The sequence below is a fragment of the Corticium candelabrum genome, chromosome 10, assembly GCF_963422355.1.
Source record: "Corticium candelabrum chromosome 10, ooCorCand1.1, whole genome shotgun sequence".
NCBI lineage: Eukaryota > Metazoa > Porifera > Homoscleromorpha > Homosclerophorida > Plakinidae > Corticium > Corticium candelabrum.
The window spans coordinates 3,753,896-3,774,663 of NC_085094.1; the positions used below are offsets into that span (position 1 = coordinate 3,753,896).

Sequence of the window (20,768 nt, forward strand, 5' to 3'; positions counted from 1 at the left end):
ATTGATTTATTACCCCACTGGGTCCATTATTATTCAACCATACAGTTGTTCTCGCCGATTTGCAGATAGATGCACTTGTTCAGATGTGAGGAAATGCATTTGTGCAATGTCGATCAATATAACCAATGCGGTTTGCTTTGCCTCTTATCACGCAACTACAATCTATGGACCAAGTTAGGATGACAAGTTTGTGAGGCTGCTAGTGTTCTTGCTCTCTAGAAACCCACTAAATTTGCACTACAACCACACACACACACACGCACGCACGCACACACACGCACGCACACACACACACAGCATAAATGACATAAGATCAATCAATGATACTGATAAACTAACCAAGTTTGACACAAACTCTACGATCTGCGAAGTTCTTGTCCACTCCTACTGTTTCACCTGCAAGCCATTACTCTTATTTTCACAAAGACAATGCTGCTGTATTAATTCTTCAGGCTCAAAGGTTCTGAATGACAACGAACCTAAAGCAGTATTTTACATGCAAGCACACAAACATGCATAAATAGTATATAAAATCATTGTCTACATTCTGTTGGCATTACTTGCCATTAAGGGTTGCATAAGTCAATCAAATGTCCAAACAAGTAAACGTGTTCGAATTCATTCTATTGCTTTGAGAATTACTGTAAAAAGTTCATTCGACTAATCTTGACAGCAATCACATGTCTACACTTGCTAACTGTTCCAAAACACAAACGGCATTAACAATCTTACTATTTCCAATTTGAAAGCAGGCAAGATCAATTGATAATTCACGTATGATAAACACAGATTTGTATCTTCAGTCAAGTCCCTTCACTATTTAAGAATAATCCCTGCAATGCTGGCAATGATAAGAAAACAGGCAAACAAGAGAGCCAAACCAACCATCCAATTATTGCTGAAACGAGTAGAGTACGGGGTATTTAACTCATCACCTGGCTTGACAGAGATGACGCAAGCAACATCAGATCTAGTCTTGGAAATAGACTGGGAAATACATCGTTGCAAGCCAAAAACTTTCCTGCACATTTTCATTGATGAGTACTGCATTAGAGCGGGAAATACCCAAAATACAATGTATGTCAATAAGCCTTCATATCGAAGTAAAGTTTCTAACTCGGTGATAAACGTCGCACCGATGAGAGGAATCAATGCAAAGACCAGTCGATACACTACTCGTGTTGACCGACTGTGAAGCAAGGAATTCTGTGGAGTATCGTGACCCAAAGCCGAGTGAATGACGTTTGTTAGAACTGTAACTCCTAAAGGAAACGCGGACGTGACATCGAAAGATGGGAACAAGACTACAAAGTATGCCCAAATCCGAAGAAAAACATTATGTTCTGGCGATGTCAACGGTTCCTGACCCACAAAGACAAACAAACACTCTACTCACAGACTGATAATATAAACTAAGTTGCTTACCCAGTTGAGTGTAAGTGTTTTGTCTACTGATGACTGAAAAAAGGCTGTGACGACAACACCCAGAATCACATACAGTACCGTCAATGTCAACAATGCACTAGTGTAGAGTCCTCTCAGTTTCCTTTTGGGCTCGATCGGTTGAGTGAGAGTCGGAATGTTGACCTGAATCGATTGAGTAAATGCAAAGACAGGAATGGCAGCCAACCATCCCGCCAAAGATCCACCAATCCAGTGATTCGATGAAATAGCCTTGTCAGAATCAGATTCGTCTTGAACAGGACTTGATCCCATCAGTTTCATCACCACACAGTATATTATTATACTAAAAATAAGTAACAGTCGCATGACACTGAGAACGACTTGAAACCACTTCTGCTCACTCAGCTCGAGACATGACAGCGGCACAACAATCAGTGCATATAGCAGAATACACAGGCTGTAGTTATTCCAACACTTTCCCTCAGGATGAAGAGAAATGTTCTCTAGATTGTCCCTTGTACACTTTTCAAATATTCCCACATTAAGAGGTATGTTACTAGACCATGCAGTCGCAGCCACAGTGCCCTTGATCCACAAATCCATAAAGACTCCCAACACCATAATACCTAAGTATATATACTTCGCTATTTTGCCAAGAAAGATCTCGCACATTTCCGGACCATCAAACTTCCTGTCTGATCTAATAACATATTCAGGCATAGTAGGTAAGCAGATTTCGTCATCTTCCTGTCTCTCATCATCGATTTCTTCCAGTAAGTTCTGATTATCAGAGTTGTCCAAAAAACTATGTGTGATCATCTTTCCACTGTATTCTAGTGCCTAAGCAAAACATCATTTAGACAATGTACTACGCTTTCAGATACAGATTGTAGATAATATTTTTGCATCACAAAAACAATGATCTGACATGCAGAGAGTGCCTCTACCTCAATGTAACGTACCATATTATAATAGTATATAAATTGCACAAGAAATACTCAAAATGGCAATTAACAACTGTTTTGTAATTTTGTATTGAAATGTTTCTCTTCAATTGTTTAGACTCTATCAATGCAATTTGCTGTCTTAATAATTAAATTTTAATTAAATAATAATCAATAAGAACACACTGTTTCCTTTCCTACTGTCATGTTGTATAATCAAATCAGAATTGTTGCTATTACTGTATTGCAGTACAAAATTCAAAATGAGGAAGCAGTAAAGTGCTAAACCCTGGCTGCTAAGACTGATTTCTACAGTAATAGCACAGAACAGCTGATAATTAACTATCAGCCACATCATCACATCGCCTGGCATGCTATTTAACACGAATGCTAACAATGAGGGCATGCAGCATGCTATGCAATCCAATTGGCTGGTCCTTGGTCTACAGAAGTATTACTGTAACCCTAACGCACGTGTGCCTCGGGTTAACCAGCTGAAGCAATTTCAAGACAGACTTTGTCATATTACGGGTATTAAACATTCTGTTCCATAGGTGATAGCAAACGCCTGCCAAGACATTCACCTCATTACCTGGGGCATTTTATGGGTTGGTTCTTTCAGTGCTCTAGTCACTGAACCTGTCAATCAGTTCAAAATGCTCTATTCTAATGTATCTATTTATTAATTGCCAGTTCTATTGGAAGACATTGGTAAATATGCATAGTACAGTATAAATGTAATACTGAATGTGACGTACACTGCACATTAAACGCCTTGCAGTCTTGGAGTCTAAATCTGCTTACATCGATCTAACTACATACTCGAACTTGGGACCCAGGCCAGCACTTCGGCAGCTACAGCTTCTATAGCTGGTGCATATATATATATATATATATATATATATATATATATATATATATATATTGCATGGAGATTGGTCTTATACAGAGGTACGAGCGGACCTCTGACTGAACAGTGAAGTGGGTCAATTGGGTCGTTGGCACCCCTCCAAACCCCCCCCCATAAGTACAGTTGTACGCGCATGCAGCAGCAACCAAGTAGAGATACACACACACACACACACACACACACACACACACACACACACACACACACACACACACACACACACACACACACACACACACACAGACACAGACACAGACACAGACACAGACACACACACACACACACACACACACACATGCACGCACGCGCATGCATGTACTCTAGTGTAGTATCAGTTTCACAATTAATGAATAAAATATATGGCTCGTAAGACATACGATACGCCCCAAAGGTTTGGGGGTCCATGACTCTCCCATGGCTCGAACTCGCCCGTGGTAGGCTACTTCCATGGCCCCCAAAAACAATGCTCTAGACTATGCAGCTAACCAAGTGTCGAAAACGACCTGACAAATTACATCTGTAGCTGTGCAACCCACACACCTACTCACCTGAGCTCTGGACATAGTTTCTACAAGCCAAATGGTCGTAACAACGTTGAAGAAAGCGATAACGGCCAGAGTTATGCACGAGACCAGCACGCCGGCATTGTAGAAAGAACGCGGTAGATTGAGGAAGCCAATACCGACGCTAAAATTGACGGTGTAGAAGAAACCAATCGCAAGGCCGTATGTGCCTATCCTTCGTCCAGTTGACTCTCTGCTAACACTCATATCATCCATACTAATGTGATTTATTCGCCTCGCGTGGCAAGACCGGCGCTCGGTAATTATAATTTTAATCACAACTGACACTATAGTAGCATGTATCTCCAGATTTCTAGCAAGCAATGTCGTTGCAATAGAAATAACATTAAAATCTCTCTGATGAACGACTTGCTACTATCCGCATCGCACCATAAACTTTCGAAGGTGGACTCCCTAACAGAAATGGATAAATCATATCATTAATATTAAAAAATGACAACATCACAAACCTAAGATAAGACTGCAGACAGCTCGTCTAGCAATCTTGATATTCTGGAATGCTCCCAGAATGTGAATTTTGCTGTAAAGATGACATAATATTTTGTTAATTTAAAAGGCAAATCAGTGTCTGAAGAAGTCTGTACCTGTCGGCTAGTACTATTCTAGTCTTAGTTACATTTTCGATTGTAAACTTGGTCTTTCCACCCGAGCCAGCTATTCGACCGATAGCTCTTGATAAATGTTCACCCTTCAAAGGCTTCACTACAAAGAGAACATACTATGTATACATGTACTAGATACAAACAGAACATACTAGATACAAACAGAACCCAAATGATACTGTTGATACATAAACAACTACAACAATAATAACAACAACAATAACAACAACAAAAACAACAGTTGCTCGCTTAAACGCATACCTAAACATGTGCAGCATGTATTGCCAACACCATGCATCTATGTGCCAGACATCAACTGACAAGACAGTTCAATGGGTATCCTGGTAAAATAAATCAATACCTTTCTAGAGTGCATGCAGTTCATGGTCACTCTATCAGGTTAACAGAAGTTGTTCATAGCATTGGGTAGTATTCCACTGATACCACGTTTTACTGATACTACCGATACCCGTCGAGACCTCGGTTTCCAAGTATCGGCCAATACTATTAACTGTTAAATCAGAAAGAGCATTGATTCAAAACAAAAGCCTTGGTCTTCACCTCAACATTAGTACTCTGATTGTCTACGGCAACCATCTTCCTGATAAGATGATGAAGTTGCTAAGCCCGGGGATGATTGAAGTCGTACTGTTGCCTCTTCTGCATTGCTCTATTGATCGTCTTGTCTGCACTAATTTTCTGAATCCTCCAGCAGCCTAAACTTGTCAAGGTGCTTACTCTGCAAGTGTTACTGCAAGTTCTTGAATTTGTTCCACCTCTCAAAAATGCTCTCTGAGCATATTTTACATGATGTCTTACTGTTTCTACTGCTGAGACCACGAAATAATACCAAATGCCACTGGCACGAGTCGCTGCGATACAACCACATCCGTTACTCTTGAAGAGCCAGACACAAGTGCGATGTAGGCCTATCAGCAAGTGAAATTTTACGAATACTACTGTCCAACCCCAGTGTCAGAGCTGATACCAATACTGATACATGTACTGTACTAGTATTGGTGCAACACTGGTAATCTCTAAAATTGCATGATGTGCATCTGAAAAGTAGGTATCTAGCACAAGCACTTTTTACTAAGAAACAACAAGTAAGAAAGACATTCAGCTGCTCCTGTAATTATAAAATAGCTACGCTGACAAACAGTAGACGTAAACATATTATATATGTTACATAACAAATAACTATAATTATAGCTACAACAATAATCACCTCATATCACCCCTATCACAATATTATTATCATCAATACCGTCATGTCAGTATTGTTAAAAGTTGGAATGGCAGTTGCAACAAACCAAAGGAACACAACTGCCCAATAAAACAAGTTGCCGCCTAAATGACGTACTTCTATCAGTAATTAAAACTTACCTTCCTGAATCTCAAAAGAATCAAGATAAAGATCATCTAGGCGAACTAAAGCTAATGAATCCTGAAAACACAAAGACACATTAGTTTCACCCCTAAATATAGATCACACACACACACACACACACACACACACACACACACACACACACACACACACACACACACACACACACACACACACACACACACACACACCAACTTCAAATCCCAACATAAATGCTTTGACAAATCTGCTCCTTTCTGCAATGCACTAGGATCAGTCATCACCTCTGAAGTCTACACGAACACACAATTAAAAACTAGAAATTTTCGGCTAGACTCCCCTGTACTGTATTCATTATATTTCATACTTTCAGTTCCACATTTTTCGTCTTCAAATTGAGTCTGATTTGAAGTTTCAAATGCTCCACAACAGAAGTGAAGATCTTCATCCAGCTCTCTTTGAGAGGAGAAAATCCATGTGGTGGTACGGGTATTCTTCTAAATTCAGACTTGCTATTCTAGATACAAACATACACAGAAATGACAACGTGTGGACTTACACACTAAAGGACAACAGGGAAGAGTGACTCCAGTCGTAGAACCTACTGACGTTTTCGAGACGTCGACCGGTGGATATTGCGCTCTTTTCGCTGAATTCGACGATTCGCTCGCTTCCATGGCCACTTGGGGATCCTTTCTACGCTTCTGCGTGACAACCCTCACCTCCTCCGACTCGTCCATGCCAGTAGTCTCGCGTAGCCAGACCATACCGCCGCGCACCGAGTGGCCTGTATCCAAATCTACTGCTGCAAGCTATGGGCTCAAACTTCTAAATTCAGTTGTTTGCAAGAACTACGCCTTATCTTTATTTTTCAATTTTGAACCAACTAGATAGACTGGTGCGCTGAGGATTGAACATCCGGGAATGACGAAAGCGCGTAACTAACTAGACGTGTCCTAGCTACTCGTCAAGATGCTCAAAACCAAATTAAGGCATACGGGCACCAGAGTTTGGGGACTCGGCTAGCTACTTTGTAGTTTTGTCCCGTAGCTGCAGTGGGCGGTGCTGTAGCCTCTGTTTCCGCCCACTTACCGTTAGAAGTAACTGAAATGTGAATACTGTACCTTGATCGAGTGCCCGATGCTAAAAGCAACCTGTGTAAATATCCAAACCCCTTCTTCAATTTGACAAGTCGTGATGTGTCGCTCTGCCAAAAGCAACAGTGTCGCGTAGTATTCCCTCGAGACCCAAACGCCTTACTGGGTACGTGGGCTAAGAACTTTAAAATCAGCAGTAATTACAGCTTGCACGCATTTACGAGCCGGAGGCAAGGCAGTTCTATCGATTCCTTGTCTGCGAGAGCTCGATTATCAATGTATAGGCAGCTGCACAAAGCGTCGAAGATGAAACAAAAGTCAGTTCCAAGGGTACGCCCCTCTGCTACAGAGTCCGGTGCCCCTCGAGAAAGTCTTGAATGAGCAATCGGTGACGAAGCTGGCGCGCTTGCCGAGGCACTAAATGTTGAGGAAAGCGAAGTGGACAAGTGGATGAATGTGAAACGTTGCGGGAACTACTTCTCACACATATGATATTAGAAGACCGTCACGTAGATCGAACTGGTCCTCCGTTAGGTCAGCACTATATCTTTATCTACAGTGCCAATTACACTAGTACTTGTACACGTAACAAGTACGTTTTGTCCCATATCTATAGACTATTGCCGTAGCTCAATCGCTACTCAAACAGCTAGTACAGTGATACACAGAAACGATTCGTAGAGCTAGTGAACAAAACAGAAGACATCGTTTACGGTGAAGATGTTCTTGAATGGTTTGAAAAACTCCGCATCACTAACGACAAAGTCTGGGTACAGCGAGAGGACTTTCAAAACATTAGAGACGAATGTGAGAAGAAACCAATGCTGCTAGTTGCAAGTATATAAAAAATTATGATCAAAATGTTGAGCGTGTATGCATGGTATTGCATGTCCTAGATAGCTAAGAGTGCCTCAACTTTGATAGCTCTTTTGACTAAATCAAATTTGACCAATGGTTACAAGCTCTAGATAACTGAGCTATGTACGTTAACATTAATTGTTGTTAAGTTATTTATCAATTACTGTTTATTATAGATACCACATTTCGGTTAGAGAGCGTGCGTGAGAATGTCAACGAGTATATCTATGCTTGCATGTAAAGTTCTCTTGCAAAAAGCTCTGTGCCCGTCTAACCGTACATATATTTTTATTTTTTACTATCTTTCATCTTATTGATATATCTTTATCTGTTTGTTTGACTGTTGGCTTCTTTTTTCTGTCAGTTTGTTTCACATTTGTTTCACAGTATGTATTTGTATACATACATACATACATATATTATATATATATATTTTTATATTATATATATATATATATATATGCCTTATATATGCCTTGCTCCTTAGAACAAGGCAGAAACAGACACAACAGGCAAATCCCAAAAACAGTCATCTGAATCTAAAAGTACTCTACTTTCTATCAGTCTAGCATTATACTTTCACAAGCTAACTGACAGCTGCTGCATAAGGTTATTGTGGCCCTGTGAAAACGGAGTGTTGTTTGAAGTGATTGTTTTTGGTAGCAATGGTTCTCAAAGTTCCAGGCTGGCAGGATCGCGAATCCAAGCTCCAATACAAGAAGATAGACGAGTGCACCATAAGAGGACACTACATGTCATCATATTTGGTGTCTTTCTCAATCTCCCCGGCCAGACCGGTGGCACCTGCGACAGTCGCTGAACTTGATACAAATTTATGTCGGAACGAATTACGTACGGTTACATAAAGTAAGCAAGACGACCAGTCAAACAACTGAGGTGGAAGACGTCTCCAGGGCGATCACAGGTGTCTGACGAGAAGACTAACACAACTCAGACTCCGCAACCCAGACCTCTGTCTGTTCCATGTGGCAACCTTCTCTCCTTGCTCAAAGCTTCGCTCTTTCATCCGTAGATAGACCAGCGCGTTGAACAGTATATCTGTACAGCGTACTAGGGAGACAGAAAAACGTGGATTGCGCGGCTCTGCATCAGAGGGGTGTTTATACAATCCCACCACACGTCACACAAACAATAACACAAAGACACTCTAAAGGCACTCAGGATTCAAACATCACGTTACAACAAGTATGCAGTAACTGAACGAGACTTAGCCAATCTAAATTTAGGCGGACAGACGGAGAAGAAAGACCGTAGATGGCTAAACAGAGGCACGCCCCATGCCACAAGATCGACGAAAGCCTCTCTGATGACGTCCGTTCACAGACGACTTCTGTGATTAACTAGAATTGTAATTGCCCGTATCAACACACGCGACACGAGTGGAATGCGATTGCGTGACACCTGCTTATTTCTAGACCTTCCGCTATGTTTTCCTCCCACGAATCTGGAAGAGCGCAGAACAAGAATTGCATTGCTAGGCATTTCACCAAACCCTTTCTCGTCGGAAGTATGATGGCGGGTAGGGTCTGGCTATGCGAAACTATTGGCGTTTTAAATTTCAGGCCACTGTTTTCAAAGTTGCCCTAGGCAAAGACCGCGGAGGCGTGGCAGAGAGAGGCGAAAACACTAGCAAACAATTGCCAAGAACTGTGAAGTTAGCCTTTTCTGCTTTTGACTTGGCTTTTCGTTGTGGAACTGCGTTTTCGCAGTCCATTCAAGACAACAGGACGCATATTTTGAAAATCTGGTACCAGTAAACTTGCCATCAATCGATTTGCGGCAATCTGATCATGCATCGGGTTCGCTGCATGCGTTAATTAACTGCCCCATTTTTCGTCGCAAATAGAAGCGACACTTGACACCTCTTACTGGGAGGTTTCGCCCACATCTTGCACTCCTAGATAACAGTAACAATAGTCTACATATCCAGAAGATGAACGTTTTCAGTTCGTGTTAAGTTCGAACCTTCTACTACTAAGTAGTGATATGTGACCCAGCGCCCCTTCTAGAAACAACCGTGTCGTTTGGTATTCCCTTGAGAGACCCAAGACCACCCTGTCAGAAAAGACTAATTGGCTGTTCTATGAGCTAATCCATAGATAATTAGCAGTAGTCACAACTTGTTCATATTTACGTATATGGTCGACGCATCTGATCTTGAAGTTGTACTGCTTCTTTGTCTCAAGAGTTCAACCAGCAATTAATGTCTAAACAGCTGCAAGAAGCGTCAAAGACAGCACCGAAGGCAGCTCCAAGACCGCGCCCTCTGCCACCGAGTCCTGTGCCAGTCGAGAAAGTCTTGAATGCGAAATCGTACCGGGAGCTGCTGAGCTTGGCTGAGGCACTAAATGTTGAGGGAAGCGAAGCGGACAGTACGGAGCAGTTGCGAGAACTACTTCTCACACATATCAAACTCTCCTATCGCTTAGACGTGCAAACGAGGGCTCCGGTAAGTTGTGAACCATCTTTGACACGTATAACGAGAACATCTTGTCTTATATATATATATATATATCTATATCTGTAGCCTATTGCCGAAACTCTATCGCTACTCACACAGTACAGTGAGACAAAAAGACAATTCCTAGAGCTAGTGAACGAGACGGAAGACTTTGTTTATGGAGATGTTCTTGAGTGGTTCGTAAAACTCCGAATCACTAGCGACAAAGTGTGGGTAAAACGTGAAGATTTTCAAAACATTAGAGACGAATGTGAGAAGAAACCAATGCTGCTGGTTGCAGGTAATTCGATCATTTGCCAAAGCGTAAGTGTTGGTATTGCATTCATTTAAAGGGGAACTCCCACGAAATTACAAGTAACGTTCTCATGATAGTACTAAGTGCCCTGACTCTATTGGTACCTTTCTTTCTTAATACAACTCTTTCTGAACGGAGAAATTGAGCTTCGAACATGGGGGCGTAACCTTATGGCAGTCGCCATTTTGAAATGATGACGTAGCAATATTTTACTCGCGTATGTTGCTCTGCGTAGCGAGGATATATCGAGGGTCAGTCAGAGTTTGAAAGGATGTAGCATCTAATAACACAGTATCTTGGATGCTCACTAAGAACGTCCTTGGGTGTGAGCCGTCTACGATGCGTGGTAATGTCATTTACTATTACCTCAGGCCATACGCGTACAAGGTTGACTAGGCGGAGAAGTGAGATACAAGGTGGTTTTTCCCAAACCTACCAAGATCTGGGTTGCAAAGCCCATCACTGAATCAAAGAGCTATGGCTATCTGCAAGGAATCCTTAAAGCAGTTCTAAATAAACGGCAGCTGAATCCACCTCTTCGAAAACACAAAGCCAGACAACCTCCAGTGATTTTACCAGCCAACATTGCCACCTGTGAAAGACCACTCAAGGAAACTGTTGTTAGTGCTCGTAAAACAAGATTTACATAGAACATACAACTATGACATACAAACGCTATAGCATGTATAAGATGGGACATTAGTTGACACAGATTCCTAGAATTAGGTAGTTACAAGCATTATTGTCAAAATCATATCTAATCTTGATGTTCCCTAAACCCCACGTACACTTCGCCTTCTTCTGGGAAAGGTCTTCTAATAGCAAAACTACACATGACGGTATGACCATTCTAGCACGCCTGCCCAGTCTCCTAGGAGCCCAATGTGTGAACTACCTGTATGCTGTCGACCTCAAAAGCCTGTAAAGTGAAAGAAAATAAACAAAATGGCAATACCGTACGCACTTGTGTCAAGAAACTTGTGATTCAGAGGTTCTGTGAAGGAATCTTCAGTGACATCTACCACTGCGAACACAGCAGTGTGCAGAACGTCGTCGTTGAGACAGACAAGCTCAAAAGTTGCGTGTTCTACCACACACCGTAAACCACAGAGTCTCTAACTTAAGCCTGGTTTACAATATGACGCTGACGACGCTCGCGACGCTCGCGGGGACGCTCGCGAAGACGCTCAGGCGGGCGTCATATTGTAAACATTCGCACGTTGCGTCATGAGCGTCGTCAGCGTCGTCAGCGTCCGTGAGCGTCGTTGACGCTCAAGTTGAGACAAGTTCAACTCCAGCGTCCAAACCGGAAGTGGTCCAGCGTCTACTGGAAGCACGTGATTCTTGTCGACAAATCAGCTATCAAATCCGGGAGTGATATCCCTGAGTGAACTATGGAAGAGAAGCTTATCGAAAGTGTACGTAAGTACGGCTGCCTGTGGCAAGTAAAGTCCAGGGAGTATAAAGACCTGCGTCTGAAGGAGAACTCTTGGAAAGAGGTCTCGGAAGAAACTGGGCTCCCAGCGGCAGACTGCCAGAAAGTATGGAAACGTCTTCGCGACAAGTTCGTGAGGGAAGAGAAGAAAACTAAATCAATGCGTTCTGGAGACTCGGGACCTCCCTACAGCTCATTGTGGGAGTACTTTGAGGTTCTCAGCTTCCTCCTGGACACCATAAAACATCGCCAGTAAGAAATGATTACCACGTGTAGTTTGACAATGTACCGTATGTAGGATCGAACGGTGTTCATTGTACATTTATAGAACAGTTACCAACTTTAGTGCCCCCCCTAGATGATGGTTGCGTTCATGATGATGATGAGGAGGACAATGATGATGATAGTGAGAGGTACATTTGAATCAGTGAAATAGTAATTTTGACAACTTATTTAATCTTTTGCCTAGCATTGTAGCAGTAGACCAGTTTGAACACAACCAATCAATGACAACACGTCAGTCTACTCCGTCACCATCAGTGCCATTATCTGGAGGAGTAGTGCAAACACCTATGGGAGAAATTCGTTCCAACAGAGGCAAGGGCAAAAAGAGGAAGGTGGATGCTGAAGCTGTTGATTTAGCTATGCTTCAGTTGATCAACGACCAGAAGAGCAATCCTACTGAGCCATCGCTAGATGAAGAAGGGCTATTTGGATTACACATTGCAGCCAAACTAAGACAGTTGTCCGACCGTGAGAAAGCAATTGCGGAGATTAAAATCGAAGAAATACTATTGGAGGCAAAATTTGGCTACCAATACCAGCAAAGCAGCCACCAATACCAGCATTGAGCAACCACGCATATCTGGGCTCTCTTCGTTTAACCAGATGTTTGAATTGAAGCATCTGTATGGTCCTTTAACCGGCTTTTTTAAAAGCCACAAAATCATCAAAGAGAGCTGATCTAAAGACTGAAGTCTACATTACCTAGAAGTACATACACACACACACACACACACACACACACACACACACACACACACACACACACACACACACACACACACACACACACACACACACACACACACACACACACAGAGGGAGAAAGAGAGAAACAGACACAAAAGCAGAGAGTTGTATTTTCAACTGATGCTTGTTCACCCTTCTTATTAGGTAAATGGTGCATTAATTCAATCAGATGCAGGGTGGGCACATTGATGTGATAGGGAACTGAACATACAGTACAGGTTTCGATAATACCAGCAAAATAGCTGGTGAAAGCCCCAAAACACATATCATGGCTAGTATTCTGTACGATGGATGTGGTGGTACTGCCATGTCACCTCTCCTTCAGAGGACATAAAGTAGTCGCGAATAGTGTCCCTACATGTAGCTGCAGATCTACTATACATATTGCTTCCTACAGAGCCTATCCTGCTCAATCCATTATCACCATCCACCTCACTTCTCCAGGCTCCTTCAGTGACGTTCCCTGCTCCATCCTCTGCATCACTAAATCCGCGTGGGCAGTAAACTGTTGACTCAGTAGTTCGCAGGTAGTTGTGTAGGGCTATTGCTGCTTGGGTGAAAAGCACTACGTGATCTGGAGAAGCAATTATCGGCCTCCTAAAGAGACGCCATCTGGCAGCCAGGATACCAAAACTGTTCTCAATGACTCTTCTGGAACGGCTCAAGCGATAGTTAAACACTGCCTCAGGATCAGCCAAATTTCTCCCAGGATACGGACGAAGCATATTGCGCTGAAGTGGAAAAGCTTCGTCTCCCACAAACGCAAATGGTACCTCAATGGCGGTACCGGGTAGAGTTGTAGGTGATGGTAAGCCAAGTTTGCCTGCATCTAGTGCTCTGCCAAATTCTGAATTTGAAAGAACACCTCCATCACTATGTCGACCAGAATTTCCAATGTCGACGAAAATAAACCTGTAATGTGCATCGCACACTGCCATTAGAACAACTGAGTGTCCTCCCTTGTAATTGTAATACGATGATCCCGAAGAAGCGGGAGCTTGTATAGATATGTGTTTGCCATCAATAGCTCCCACACAGTTTGGGAAATTCCAGAGCTTTGAAAATTCTCTGGCAATGCCCTTCCAATCCTCTTCACTTGATGGTCCTTTCACATATTCAGGCTGAAGAACTTGCCACAGTGCAGCACATGTTTCTCGAATGATGTGGCAAACAGTTGCACGGCCAACTCTGAAGCTGAAAGAAACTGACACTTGGGAGTTGCCAGTGGCCAAGTAACGTAAAGTCAAAGCCAATCTAAAAAATTTAAAGAATTACTTCTTCTGATGCTGTATCACTATAGTGGACAAGCAGACAGACAGACATACAGACAGACAGAGAGAGACTGGCAGCTAAACAATCAGATAGACAAACAAAATGGGACACTGCGATAGAACAGTGGTTAGCTGTTTGCTTGTACTCTAGATTCGAAAATTTGCTTGACAGATAGATCAACAAAGAGGCAGACAGATAGACAGATAGACAGAGAGACAGGCAGGCAGGCAGACATACAGACAAACAGACAGACACACACCCACACACAGACTGTAATGAAAGAACTATGTACACAGGAATACCTTTCTCCAGGTGAGATCTCCGGCCGATAGACGCTTTGATATGATCTTCTTTTCAAAGCAGGAGCTACCTTTGCTACCAGAGCATCAAAAGTTTCCCTAGACATTCTCAAGAAGCGGTAATGACTCTCTGCATCCTGCAGCCTCATTTCTGCTAGCAGATTGTGATAGTCCCCGTGCTCTCTCCTTCTTTGAAAAATGGTTCTCACCCATTTTCGGCGGCGGCGGCGGCTAGCTTCCCGAGCCCTTCGAGTGCGCCTACGGTACACTAGCAGTAGAAGGAGCAAGTCTTTTCTATCCATGTAATAAGATGGTGGTGAGCATGCGCGTAGTGTCTCTGTGACGCCCAAGTGACGCTCATCGAGAGGTATTGTAAATGGTACAGCGTCACCGGCAGCGTTTTGACACCTACCCAGCGTCTTCGCCAGCGTCTTCGCGAGCGTCGTCAGCGTCATATTGTAAACCAGGCTTTAGCGCGTAAAACTCTTGGCAGCAAAGGCAGTGGGCATGACGACACACTGACCGCATGTGCACCAGTCTGAGTTGACCAAGCGCTCGGGGATTCCGTCCCTTGTGTCCGAATCAATTTCATGAGAGTTTCCCGAACTCGAACTGCTCTCAGCGTCATCACATTCGGGCTCAAAACTGTACGGAAGCTACGCCATATACTCTGACAAGCTCCAATGCCCGGCTTCGCCCGGGGGACAACCTATGCCAGGTGCTTCTCCTTTGCACTTCAAGACGTTGTTGCCATTGCGAGGAACAGGTGTATCGAATCTGGCATGTATTGGACACGAATCCCGTTCGGAAATCTATCAGAGCAGAACTGGAAGTCATATAATTGCTGTATAGTGTTGGTTCTTATCCCTGTGCAAAAAATGTTCCAATCACAGCACAAACCAATTACACTAACTTATGCCCTTGTCAGCGCAACCCAAGCCAGACCACGTGGAGGTCAGGGCATATACTGGCTCAAAAAATTGGTTGAGACATGCTCAACCTGGAGCTCTCGCTCCGGTGGTATTTGAACGTTATGTACTGCTTGATGTCTTCAGCATAGGTCTCTTTGAGAAATTGATGCATCACCAGCTGCTGCAGCCACCAAAACGGTCTACTTTGTCCTGTTTGTTGCTGTGTGATACATATTGTCTACCTACCTTTTAGTGCATTATTGTAGTGTTTTGTCTGTTTAGTCGTTAGTCATTAATGTTTATCTAATTGACCATGTGTGCATGATCAAAAGCGGTGTCTTGAATGTTCAGTTGGGCTGAACTTACAGTCATGCAAAGCCACAGTCTGAGATGTCATGGAGTGCTTGCACACTCCTATTAACAGTCAACCTCTTCTAAGCTAACCCTGGTTCAGTCGCTGTTGGCCAGCATCATAGGTGATGTTGGCCATGAATGTCTGCAGTGAATATAAAGATGATCATCTTGTCGACAGCACTTCCTGGTACACTACGTTTTTGGTTTTTCCTTCTTTTGCCAAGAAAGTTAGTCCATGTTTGGAGGCAACTCTAGAAATGCCAACATAAAGCTGTCCATGGCTAAAGGATGGCTCGTGTAGATCTAGCCCTGCCACAGCTAAGGTCTGCCCTTGTGCCTTGTTAATAGTCATAGCAAAGCAGACCTTAACTGGAAACTGAAGTCGTTTGAATTCAAATGGTAGTCCAGTATCACTGGGAATTAGTGGTATCTTTGGCAGATACACGTCCTGGGCTTTATGCGGTCCAGTAGCAATAGTTGCTTCCAGACAGTTGTTCATCATTCTCTTTAGTATAAGACGTGTGCCGTTTGCAATCCCAGGAGCCAGATTTCGAACAACCATTAGAGGAATTCCCACCTTTAGAGCCAGTTTATGAGGAGGCATACCAGCAACTCCGAGGGATAGTGTACTGCATCATCATCTCTGACCGTATCAATTGATTTATAGATCTTTATCTCTCCAGGAAACTGCTGAAGCATCTCCCAGTTAATATCACGAATGGAGACATTGTGTGGTGCGAGAATAGCTCGTTGCATTAGCCATTCGAAGTCTTGGTAGTGATGTTGCAAGTTTGGGTACACTCGCTCTATCAAGGTCTGAGGAGAGTCGGTAACTGTGCCAAGATCTTCTGGAATGAAGATGGTATGACGTCCTTCAACTACCGGTATATGACCGTTCCCAACTCGCAGCAAGAGACTTGCAAACTCAGCAGCGTTGGCGTCACCGTAGAGATAAGCTCTCATGTGCAGTGCGAAAGATCCTGTACAGACATCGGCACTTCTCTCCGCTGCAGGGAGTGCATACTGTTCGATGTCAGGAACGGGCTGGTAAATTCGGTGTAGATACGTAGTGATTAGTTGAAGTCACGTGCAATACTTACCCGGATAATCCGTTCCCCGTATATAACGAATGCCGACTCTCGTCATTTCGACAGTCCCGCTGAACGTCGTCTGTTCGAAGACGTTGCTGGCGGTTCGGGGAAGAGGTGCATCAAACACGGCAGCTCCGTATCTAACGAAGTCACGACGCGTACCGACTGTCGTCATTTCGACGGTCCCGCTGAACGTCGCCTCTTCGAAGACGTTGCTGGCGTTTCGGGGAACAGGTGCATCAAACACGGCAGCTCTTCGACGGTCGCAGACTGGCAAACGACTGTGTGCGTATTTTTTCGAGACCCGGATATCAGCAAGAATATCTTCCTTTTCCCGACGTCGCCGGCAATAGACGACACGCTCGGCGCGTACCGTCCGACGTCGGGAACGGGCAGTCTATATTCGGTGGAGACACGATGCGCCGTTCCGGAGATATTCGCGCGCGAGCGGAAGCGAGCGCGATCGGCGGGAAACGGCGTCGTCGTGGGAGAAGTCAGGAAGACGACCGCGGTCTGACTTTCGACCTGAATGAATTCGGCGTGCGCGAGCGAAATTCGGTCGAAATCGGACTCGCCGTCTTCGAGAGACGCTCGTACGTACGGGCACACAGACAGCAGGGGCGTAGCTCAAGGGTTTCCAGAGGGGTTTCCAAATCTTACGAGCTTGATATCTGTAGTGAATATGATAATAGCATAAACGTTTCACACAACTTCAAAATTGTAAACTAAGTCATTTAGCTGTCTAGCTCAGTGTCCCACGTGTCTTCTGGTGAATCAGTATCCAGTACAAAAGTGTTAGCTAGTTCACTGTCTGAGTATGGCTCTCCAAAGTTTGGGAGAATAATCTTTCTCGGGTTCCTGGCAGAAAATAAGCGGATCACGTCCAAGTGTGACAACTTCCTGTTGTAATGGACATGCAGCATGACAAGTCCGTTGAATCGGATCTGCGACATGGATGCCCGGAGAGATGTCTTGACGCGATTGAGAGCACTTATAGACCGCTCGCACTCACAGGACGTCACAGGCCAGGTGCAGACAAGGCGCAATAGCCTCGACACAGTTGGAATTAGTGGATTACCCATTGCCAAACGCAATGCTTCTGCTACAGTAGCGGGGTGCTCTGAAATGGGCAGTGATTTCAGTATGGCAATCCACAAGTCAATTTCTGCAGACAGCGCATCCAAGTTCGGACTCGCAGTAGGAAAATCACTTTGATATGCCTTTCCAAATTCAAGAATATCTGCTTTGGCTGAAGCATCACGTAGCAAAATCGTCGGCATAAATGACATTCCTTTCATAGCTAGTTGTTGAAGGTTTCCAAACCGGATATTCATTTGCGAAATAATGTCATCTAGTAGCGGTATACTCACGTTCAGGCGATAGTAGTCAACTGGCGTTTGCGCTGGAATGTTCCCACGGTACGTCTGCCTACTGCAATATCTTGGGAGACTCTCTTGCACTCCAGTCTTCAGACACAAAGCCTGAACGTCTGTCCACCATTCACCATGCCTGTCGTTGATGTTGTCCCGCATATCTTGAAGAACGGAGATGACTCTAGCGACGTGTTTGTAAGCCTTTGCAACATCTGTGGCTTTCTCTTGGAGACTTGATGTTAGGCTTTGAATTGCAGCCATCAATTTTGATGTTATCACAAATGTTGCAAGAAATCGGAACTGGGTTAGGTTATTGTGGAGAGATGTAGCAGAGGAGGAGCTAGTAGCGTTCCATGTAACTGTTCCACCCCTGTTTCTGCTGATTGTCTCCAACGTCGTTAAAACAGCTGGATAAAGCTCAGCAAACACGACAAGGGCTTCATGTCGCGCTACCCACCTTGTTTTGCACAAATCAACCAACTTTTTCTTTGAGTCGCCACCCTCTCCTTGACGCCATTCATGAACTATCTCAGCCATAGCATGAGCACGCTTTGGTGAATATTTGAAAAAGATGTTGACGTCTAACAATGATGACCACATAGACTGGATGAAAGGCAGTTTGCTTAGCCTTATTATACACAGGTTGAGACAATGTGCACTGCAATGGAGGTACAGCGCTTTTGGGCATTCTGCAGTTACTCTGCTTGCACAACCCTGCAAAGGTCCAGCCATATTCCCTGCACCGTCGTAGCCTTGTCCACGAAGCTTCTCTTTTGGCTGCAAGCCCATTTCCGTCATTGTGGTCAGTAGCAGATTAGCTAAAGCTAGCCCGGTGGTGCCATCAGAGCAACAGAGAAATTCAGCCAACTCTTCACGAATGAGTCCAGACTCATCGACGAAACGAAGAACCAGGGGCAACTGTTCTTGGTTGCTGGCATCAGCAGATTCGTCTGCACACACTGAGAAAAATGGTGCTTTTCTGACATCTCTCAATATGTCTTCTTGTATAACCTTCCCACAGCACTCAATCAACTCGTTCTGTATTGTTGGGCTCAGGTAAGACGCACGTAGTCCTCGAGCAGACTGAGACATATGGAAGTCCCTCAACAAGTGTTCATCACCTGCGTCCACACGAAAACGCAATAGAGCTAGAAAGTTTCCAGGATTACATGCTAACTGTTCGTTGGGGTCCCAAGTAAATCCTTTCTCTCTGTGGCCACGCAAAGAAATGTTCTGGCGTCCACAAAACTCTACAGTCTTGATCAAGGCACAAAGCTTGGCTATATTTTCCTGTTTTTGCTTACTCCCTTGGTCTACGACAAGCTGAAGAATATTTGCCTGACCATGTCTCCTGGTTGCAATGAAATGGCTGGCCCTGGTACAGCAGACCTTATGACATTCCTGTTGGTCATGCTTTCTAAGGGTCTCAGACGCTTTGGTGAACTTTACCATTGCTTGTTTGCAGAGCTGGCCTGTTGATTGATCAGTGCTGAAAAGTGCACAAGGTAGACAATATCCACCATTTTGGCTTGGAGAATAAACTAGCCAGTTATACTTTTCAAGCCATTGTAATTGAAAATAGCGCTTGGTATCTCGCCCACTCTTCTTCTCTTGCCGAGGAGGAAACGGAAAGTGGCTGTCTGGAACAAAATGACCCAACAGCAAGGAGAGCTTTGTATCATCCTGCAGTTTGTTTGGATCTACCAGTTCTCCAACATCGTTTCCTACGACATCATACGATACACTATTTATTACTGTACAGCCGCCGACTGCAGTACACTCACTAATCGCTCTGCAGGCTTCAGCAGGATCACGTTCATCCCCATTGACAAATGCAAGCACTTCAACACGATCGCTTACATGATCCCCGCTGCCACCAGATCCAGTGACTTCTATACTGAGGTCTGCAGTTTCATATGCTTCACTTGTCATTGGGTTCAGTTCCAAATTGATGGAATGCGACGATGCCCGCTCAGAATCTACACTCTCTTGAGTGGGGTCCCCGCCTCGAGATCTCTTTCTAGCAGCTTCAAAGAGAGCACTGATGGTCAGTTGGTCTTTAGAACGCCTCTTCATTGTCCACAGTCACTTTCGGAAATTCCCTCTCTTCACGTGTCAGGAGACTACGAAAGGTGCCCGCCACGTGCAAAGTTGGAACACTAGCGCGCGTTAGGCGTGCCTTGACGTCCCTGCCGGTCACGGAGCGTATGTAGGGTGTACAGTACACCACAGGAATCACTGCCGAATCTATATCAAAAACTGTACGGGAGAAGGTGTGACGTAAGACAATGAGTTGATATTAGACGGCTGTTGCTTGGGGGGTTTCCAGACCCCCTGGAAACCTCTTGAGCTACGCTACTGTGACAGACAGACAGACATAGGGTTACACCCCCACGTTGGAAGCTCAATTTCTCCGTTCAGAAAGAGTTCTATTAAGAAAGAAAGGTACCAATATA

The 20,768-nt window shown here is 44.1% G+C and overlaps 8 protein-coding genes and 1 long non-coding RNA gene across 10 annotated transcripts; 2 read left to right on the plus strand and 7 right to left on the minus strand.

The window, feature by feature from the left end:
* Positions 1–609: 609 nt before the first annotated feature.
* LOC134185517 (transmembrane protein 104-like) lies at positions 610–4,037 on the minus strand. Its single transcript, XM_062653319.1, has 3 exons — positions 3,807–4,037; positions 1,426–2,244; positions 610–1,362 (listed from the first exon to the last, which is right to left on the minus strand). The coding sequence occupies exons 1-3, from the start codon at positions 4,035–4,037 to the stop codon at positions 817–819; spliced, it is 1,596 nt and encodes a 531-aa protein (XP_062509303.1). The 3' UTR covers positions 610–816.
* On the minus strand, positions 4,030–6,542 carry LOC134185518 (RNA-binding protein pno1-like). 2 transcript variants are annotated; one of them, XM_062653321.1, is made up of 7 exons: positions 6,423–6,542; positions 6,181–6,330; positions 6,030–6,106; positions 5,831–5,891; positions 4,427–4,544; positions 4,292–4,362; positions 4,030–4,235 (listed from the first exon to the last, which is right to left on the minus strand). In XM_062653321.1, the coding sequence occupies exons 3-7, from the start codon at positions 6,042–6,044 to the stop codon at positions 4,168–4,170; spliced, it is 333 nt and encodes a 110-aa protein (XP_062509305.1). In that variant the 5' UTR covers positions 6,045–6,106; positions 6,181–6,330; positions 6,423–6,542; the 3' UTR covers positions 4,030–4,167. The 2 variants fall into 2 exon arrangements, with proteins under 2 accessions (XP_062509305.1, XP_062509304.1); XM_062653320.1 differs by having other exon boundaries at positions 6,181–6,310; positions 6,373–6,539.
* On the minus strand, positions 6,175–6,580 carry LOC134185243 (RNA-binding protein PNO1-like). The gene is made up of 2 exons (XM_062653024.1): positions 6,377–6,580; positions 6,175–6,330 (listed from the first exon to the last, which is right to left on the minus strand). The coding sequence occupies exons 1-2, from the start codon at positions 6,578–6,580 to the stop codon at positions 6,175–6,177; spliced, it is 360 nt and encodes a 119-aa protein (XP_062509008.1).
* A 1,557-nt stretch (positions 6,581–8,137) lies between these two features.
* Positions 8,138–9,575, minus strand: LOC134186015 (uncharacterized). Its single transcript, XR_009970890.1, has 2 exons — positions 8,631–9,575; positions 8,138–8,572 (listed from the first exon to the last, which is right to left on the minus strand). It is a non-coding gene; the product is annotated as an uncharacterized LOC134186015 (long non-coding RNA).
* A 182-nt stretch (positions 9,576–9,757) lies between these two features.
* Positions 9,758–10,580, plus strand: LOC134185244 (uncharacterized). The gene is made up of 2 exons (XM_062653025.1): positions 9,758–10,238; positions 10,317–10,580. The coding sequence occupies exons 1-2, from the start codon at positions 9,993–9,995 to the stop codon at positions 10,578–10,580; spliced, it is 510 nt and encodes a 169-aa protein (XP_062509009.1). The 5' UTR covers positions 9,758–9,992.
* A 1,359-nt stretch (positions 10,581–11,939) lies between these two features.
* On the plus strand, positions 11,940–12,831 carry LOC134185245 (transcription factor Adf-1-like). The gene is made up of 3 exons (XM_062653026.1): positions 11,940–12,194; positions 12,257–12,393; positions 12,450–12,831. Exons 1-3 carry the CDS (start codon positions 11,940–11,942, stop codon positions 12,829–12,831), a joined length of 774 nt encoding a protein of 257 aa, XP_062509010.1.
* Positions 12,832–13,284: 453 nt separating this feature from the next.
* On the minus strand, positions 13,285–15,001 carry LOC134185246 (uncharacterized). Its single transcript, XM_062653027.1, has 2 exons — positions 14,587–15,001; positions 13,285–14,266 (listed from the first exon to the last, which is right to left on the minus strand). Exons 1-2 carry the CDS (start codon positions 14,883–14,885, stop codon positions 13,285–13,287), a joined length of 1,281 nt encoding a protein of 426 aa, XP_062509011.1. The 5' UTR covers positions 14,886–15,001.
* Positions 15,002–15,999: 998 nt separating this feature from the next.
* Positions 16,000–16,441, minus strand: LOC134186191 (uncharacterized). Its single transcript, XM_062654110.1, has one exon. The coding sequence runs from the start codon at positions 16,408–16,410 to the stop codon at positions 16,012–16,014; it is 399 nt and encodes a 132-aa protein (XP_062510094.1). The 5' UTR covers positions 16,411–16,441; the 3' UTR covers positions 16,000–16,011.
* Positions 16,442–17,673: 1,232 nt separating this feature from the next.
* On the minus strand, positions 17,674–20,428 carry LOC134185247 (52 kDa repressor of the inhibitor of the protein kinase-like). Its single transcript, XM_062653028.1, has 2 exons — positions 20,097–20,428; positions 17,674–20,036 (listed from the first exon to the last, which is right to left on the minus strand). The coding sequence occupies exons 1-2, from the start codon at positions 20,386–20,388 to the stop codon at positions 17,674–17,676; spliced, it is 2,655 nt and encodes an 884-aa protein (XP_062509012.1). The 5' UTR covers positions 20,389–20,428.
* Positions 20,429–20,768: the final 340 nt, after the last annotated feature.

Excerpts from the sequence above, each read along its gene's own strand:
- LOC134186191 (XM_062654110.1), bottom strand. The coding sequence starts at position 16,410 with ATGGTTGTTCGAAATCTGGCTCCTGGGATTGCAAACGGCACACGTCTT.
- LOC134185518 (XM_062653321.1), bottom strand. Across the intron at positions 4,545-5,830 it reads TTCTTTTGAGATTCAGGAAG|TGAAGCCTTTGAAGGGTGAA; the intron begins GTAAGTTTTAAT and ends TTCTCTTTGTAG. Across the intron at positions 4,236-4,291 it reads TGTCTGCAGTCTTATCTTAG|GGAGTCCACCTTCGAAAGTT; the intron begins GTTTGTGATGTT and ends CATTTCTGTTAG.
- LOC134185517 (XM_062653319.1), bottom strand. The coding sequence starts at position 4,037 with ATGGATGATATGAGTGTTAGCAGAGAGTCAACTGGACGAAGGATAGGC. Across the intron at positions 2,245-3,806 it reads AAACTATGTCCAGAGCTCAG|GCACTAGAATACAGTGGAAA; the intron begins GTGAGTAGGTGT and ends TGTTTTGCTTAG. Across the intron at positions 1,363-1,425 it reads AAACACTTACACTCAACTGG|GAACCGTTGACATCGCCAGA; the intron begins GTAAGCAACTTA and ends TTTGTGGGTCAG.
- LOC134185247 (XM_062653028.1), bottom strand. The coding sequence starts at position 20,388 with ATGAAGAGGCGTTCTAAAGACCAACTGACCATCAGTGCTCTCTTTGAA. Across the intron at positions 20,037-20,096 it reads TGAAGCCTGCAGAGCGATTA|GAAACGATGTTGGAGAACTG; the intron begins GTGAGTGTACTG and ends ATGATGTCGTAG.
- LOC134185246 (XM_062653027.1), bottom strand. The coding sequence starts at position 14,885 with ATGGATAGAAAAGACTTGCTCCTTCTACTGCTAGTGTACCGTAGGCGC. Across the intron at positions 14,267-14,586 it reads GAGATCTCACCTGGAGAAAG|ATTGGCTTTGACTTTACGTT; the intron begins GTATTCCTGTGT and ends TAAATTTTTTAG.
- LOC134185244 (XM_062653025.1), top strand. The coding sequence starts at position 9,993 with ATGTCTAAACAGCTGCAAGAAGCGTCAAAGACAGCACCGAAGGCAGCT. Across the intron at positions 10,239-10,316 it reads ACGTGCAAACGAGGGCTCCG|CCTATTGCCGAAACTCTATC; the intron begins GTAAGTTGTGAA and ends CTATATCTGTAG.
- LOC134185245 (XM_062653026.1), top strand. The coding sequence starts at position 11,940 with ATGGAAGAGAAGCTTATCGAAAGTGTACGTAAGTACGGCTGCCTGTGG. Across the intron at positions 12,195-12,256 it reads CATTGTGGGAGTACTTTGAG|TTTGACAATGTACCGTATGT; the intron begins GTTCTCAGCTTC and ends TACCACGTGTAG. Across the intron at positions 12,394-12,449 it reads AATGATGATGATAGTGAGAG|CATTGTAGCAGTAGACCAGT; the intron begins GTACATTTGAAT and ends TCTTTTGCCTAG.
- LOC134185243 (XM_062653024.1), bottom strand. The coding sequence starts at position 6,580 with ATGGTCTGGCTACGCGAGACTACTGGCATGGACGAGTCGGAGGAGGTG. Across the intron at positions 6,331-6,376 it reads CTCTTCCCTGTTGTCCTTTA|AATAGCAAGTCTGAATTTAG; the intron begins GTGTGTAAGTCC and ends GTTTGTATCTAG.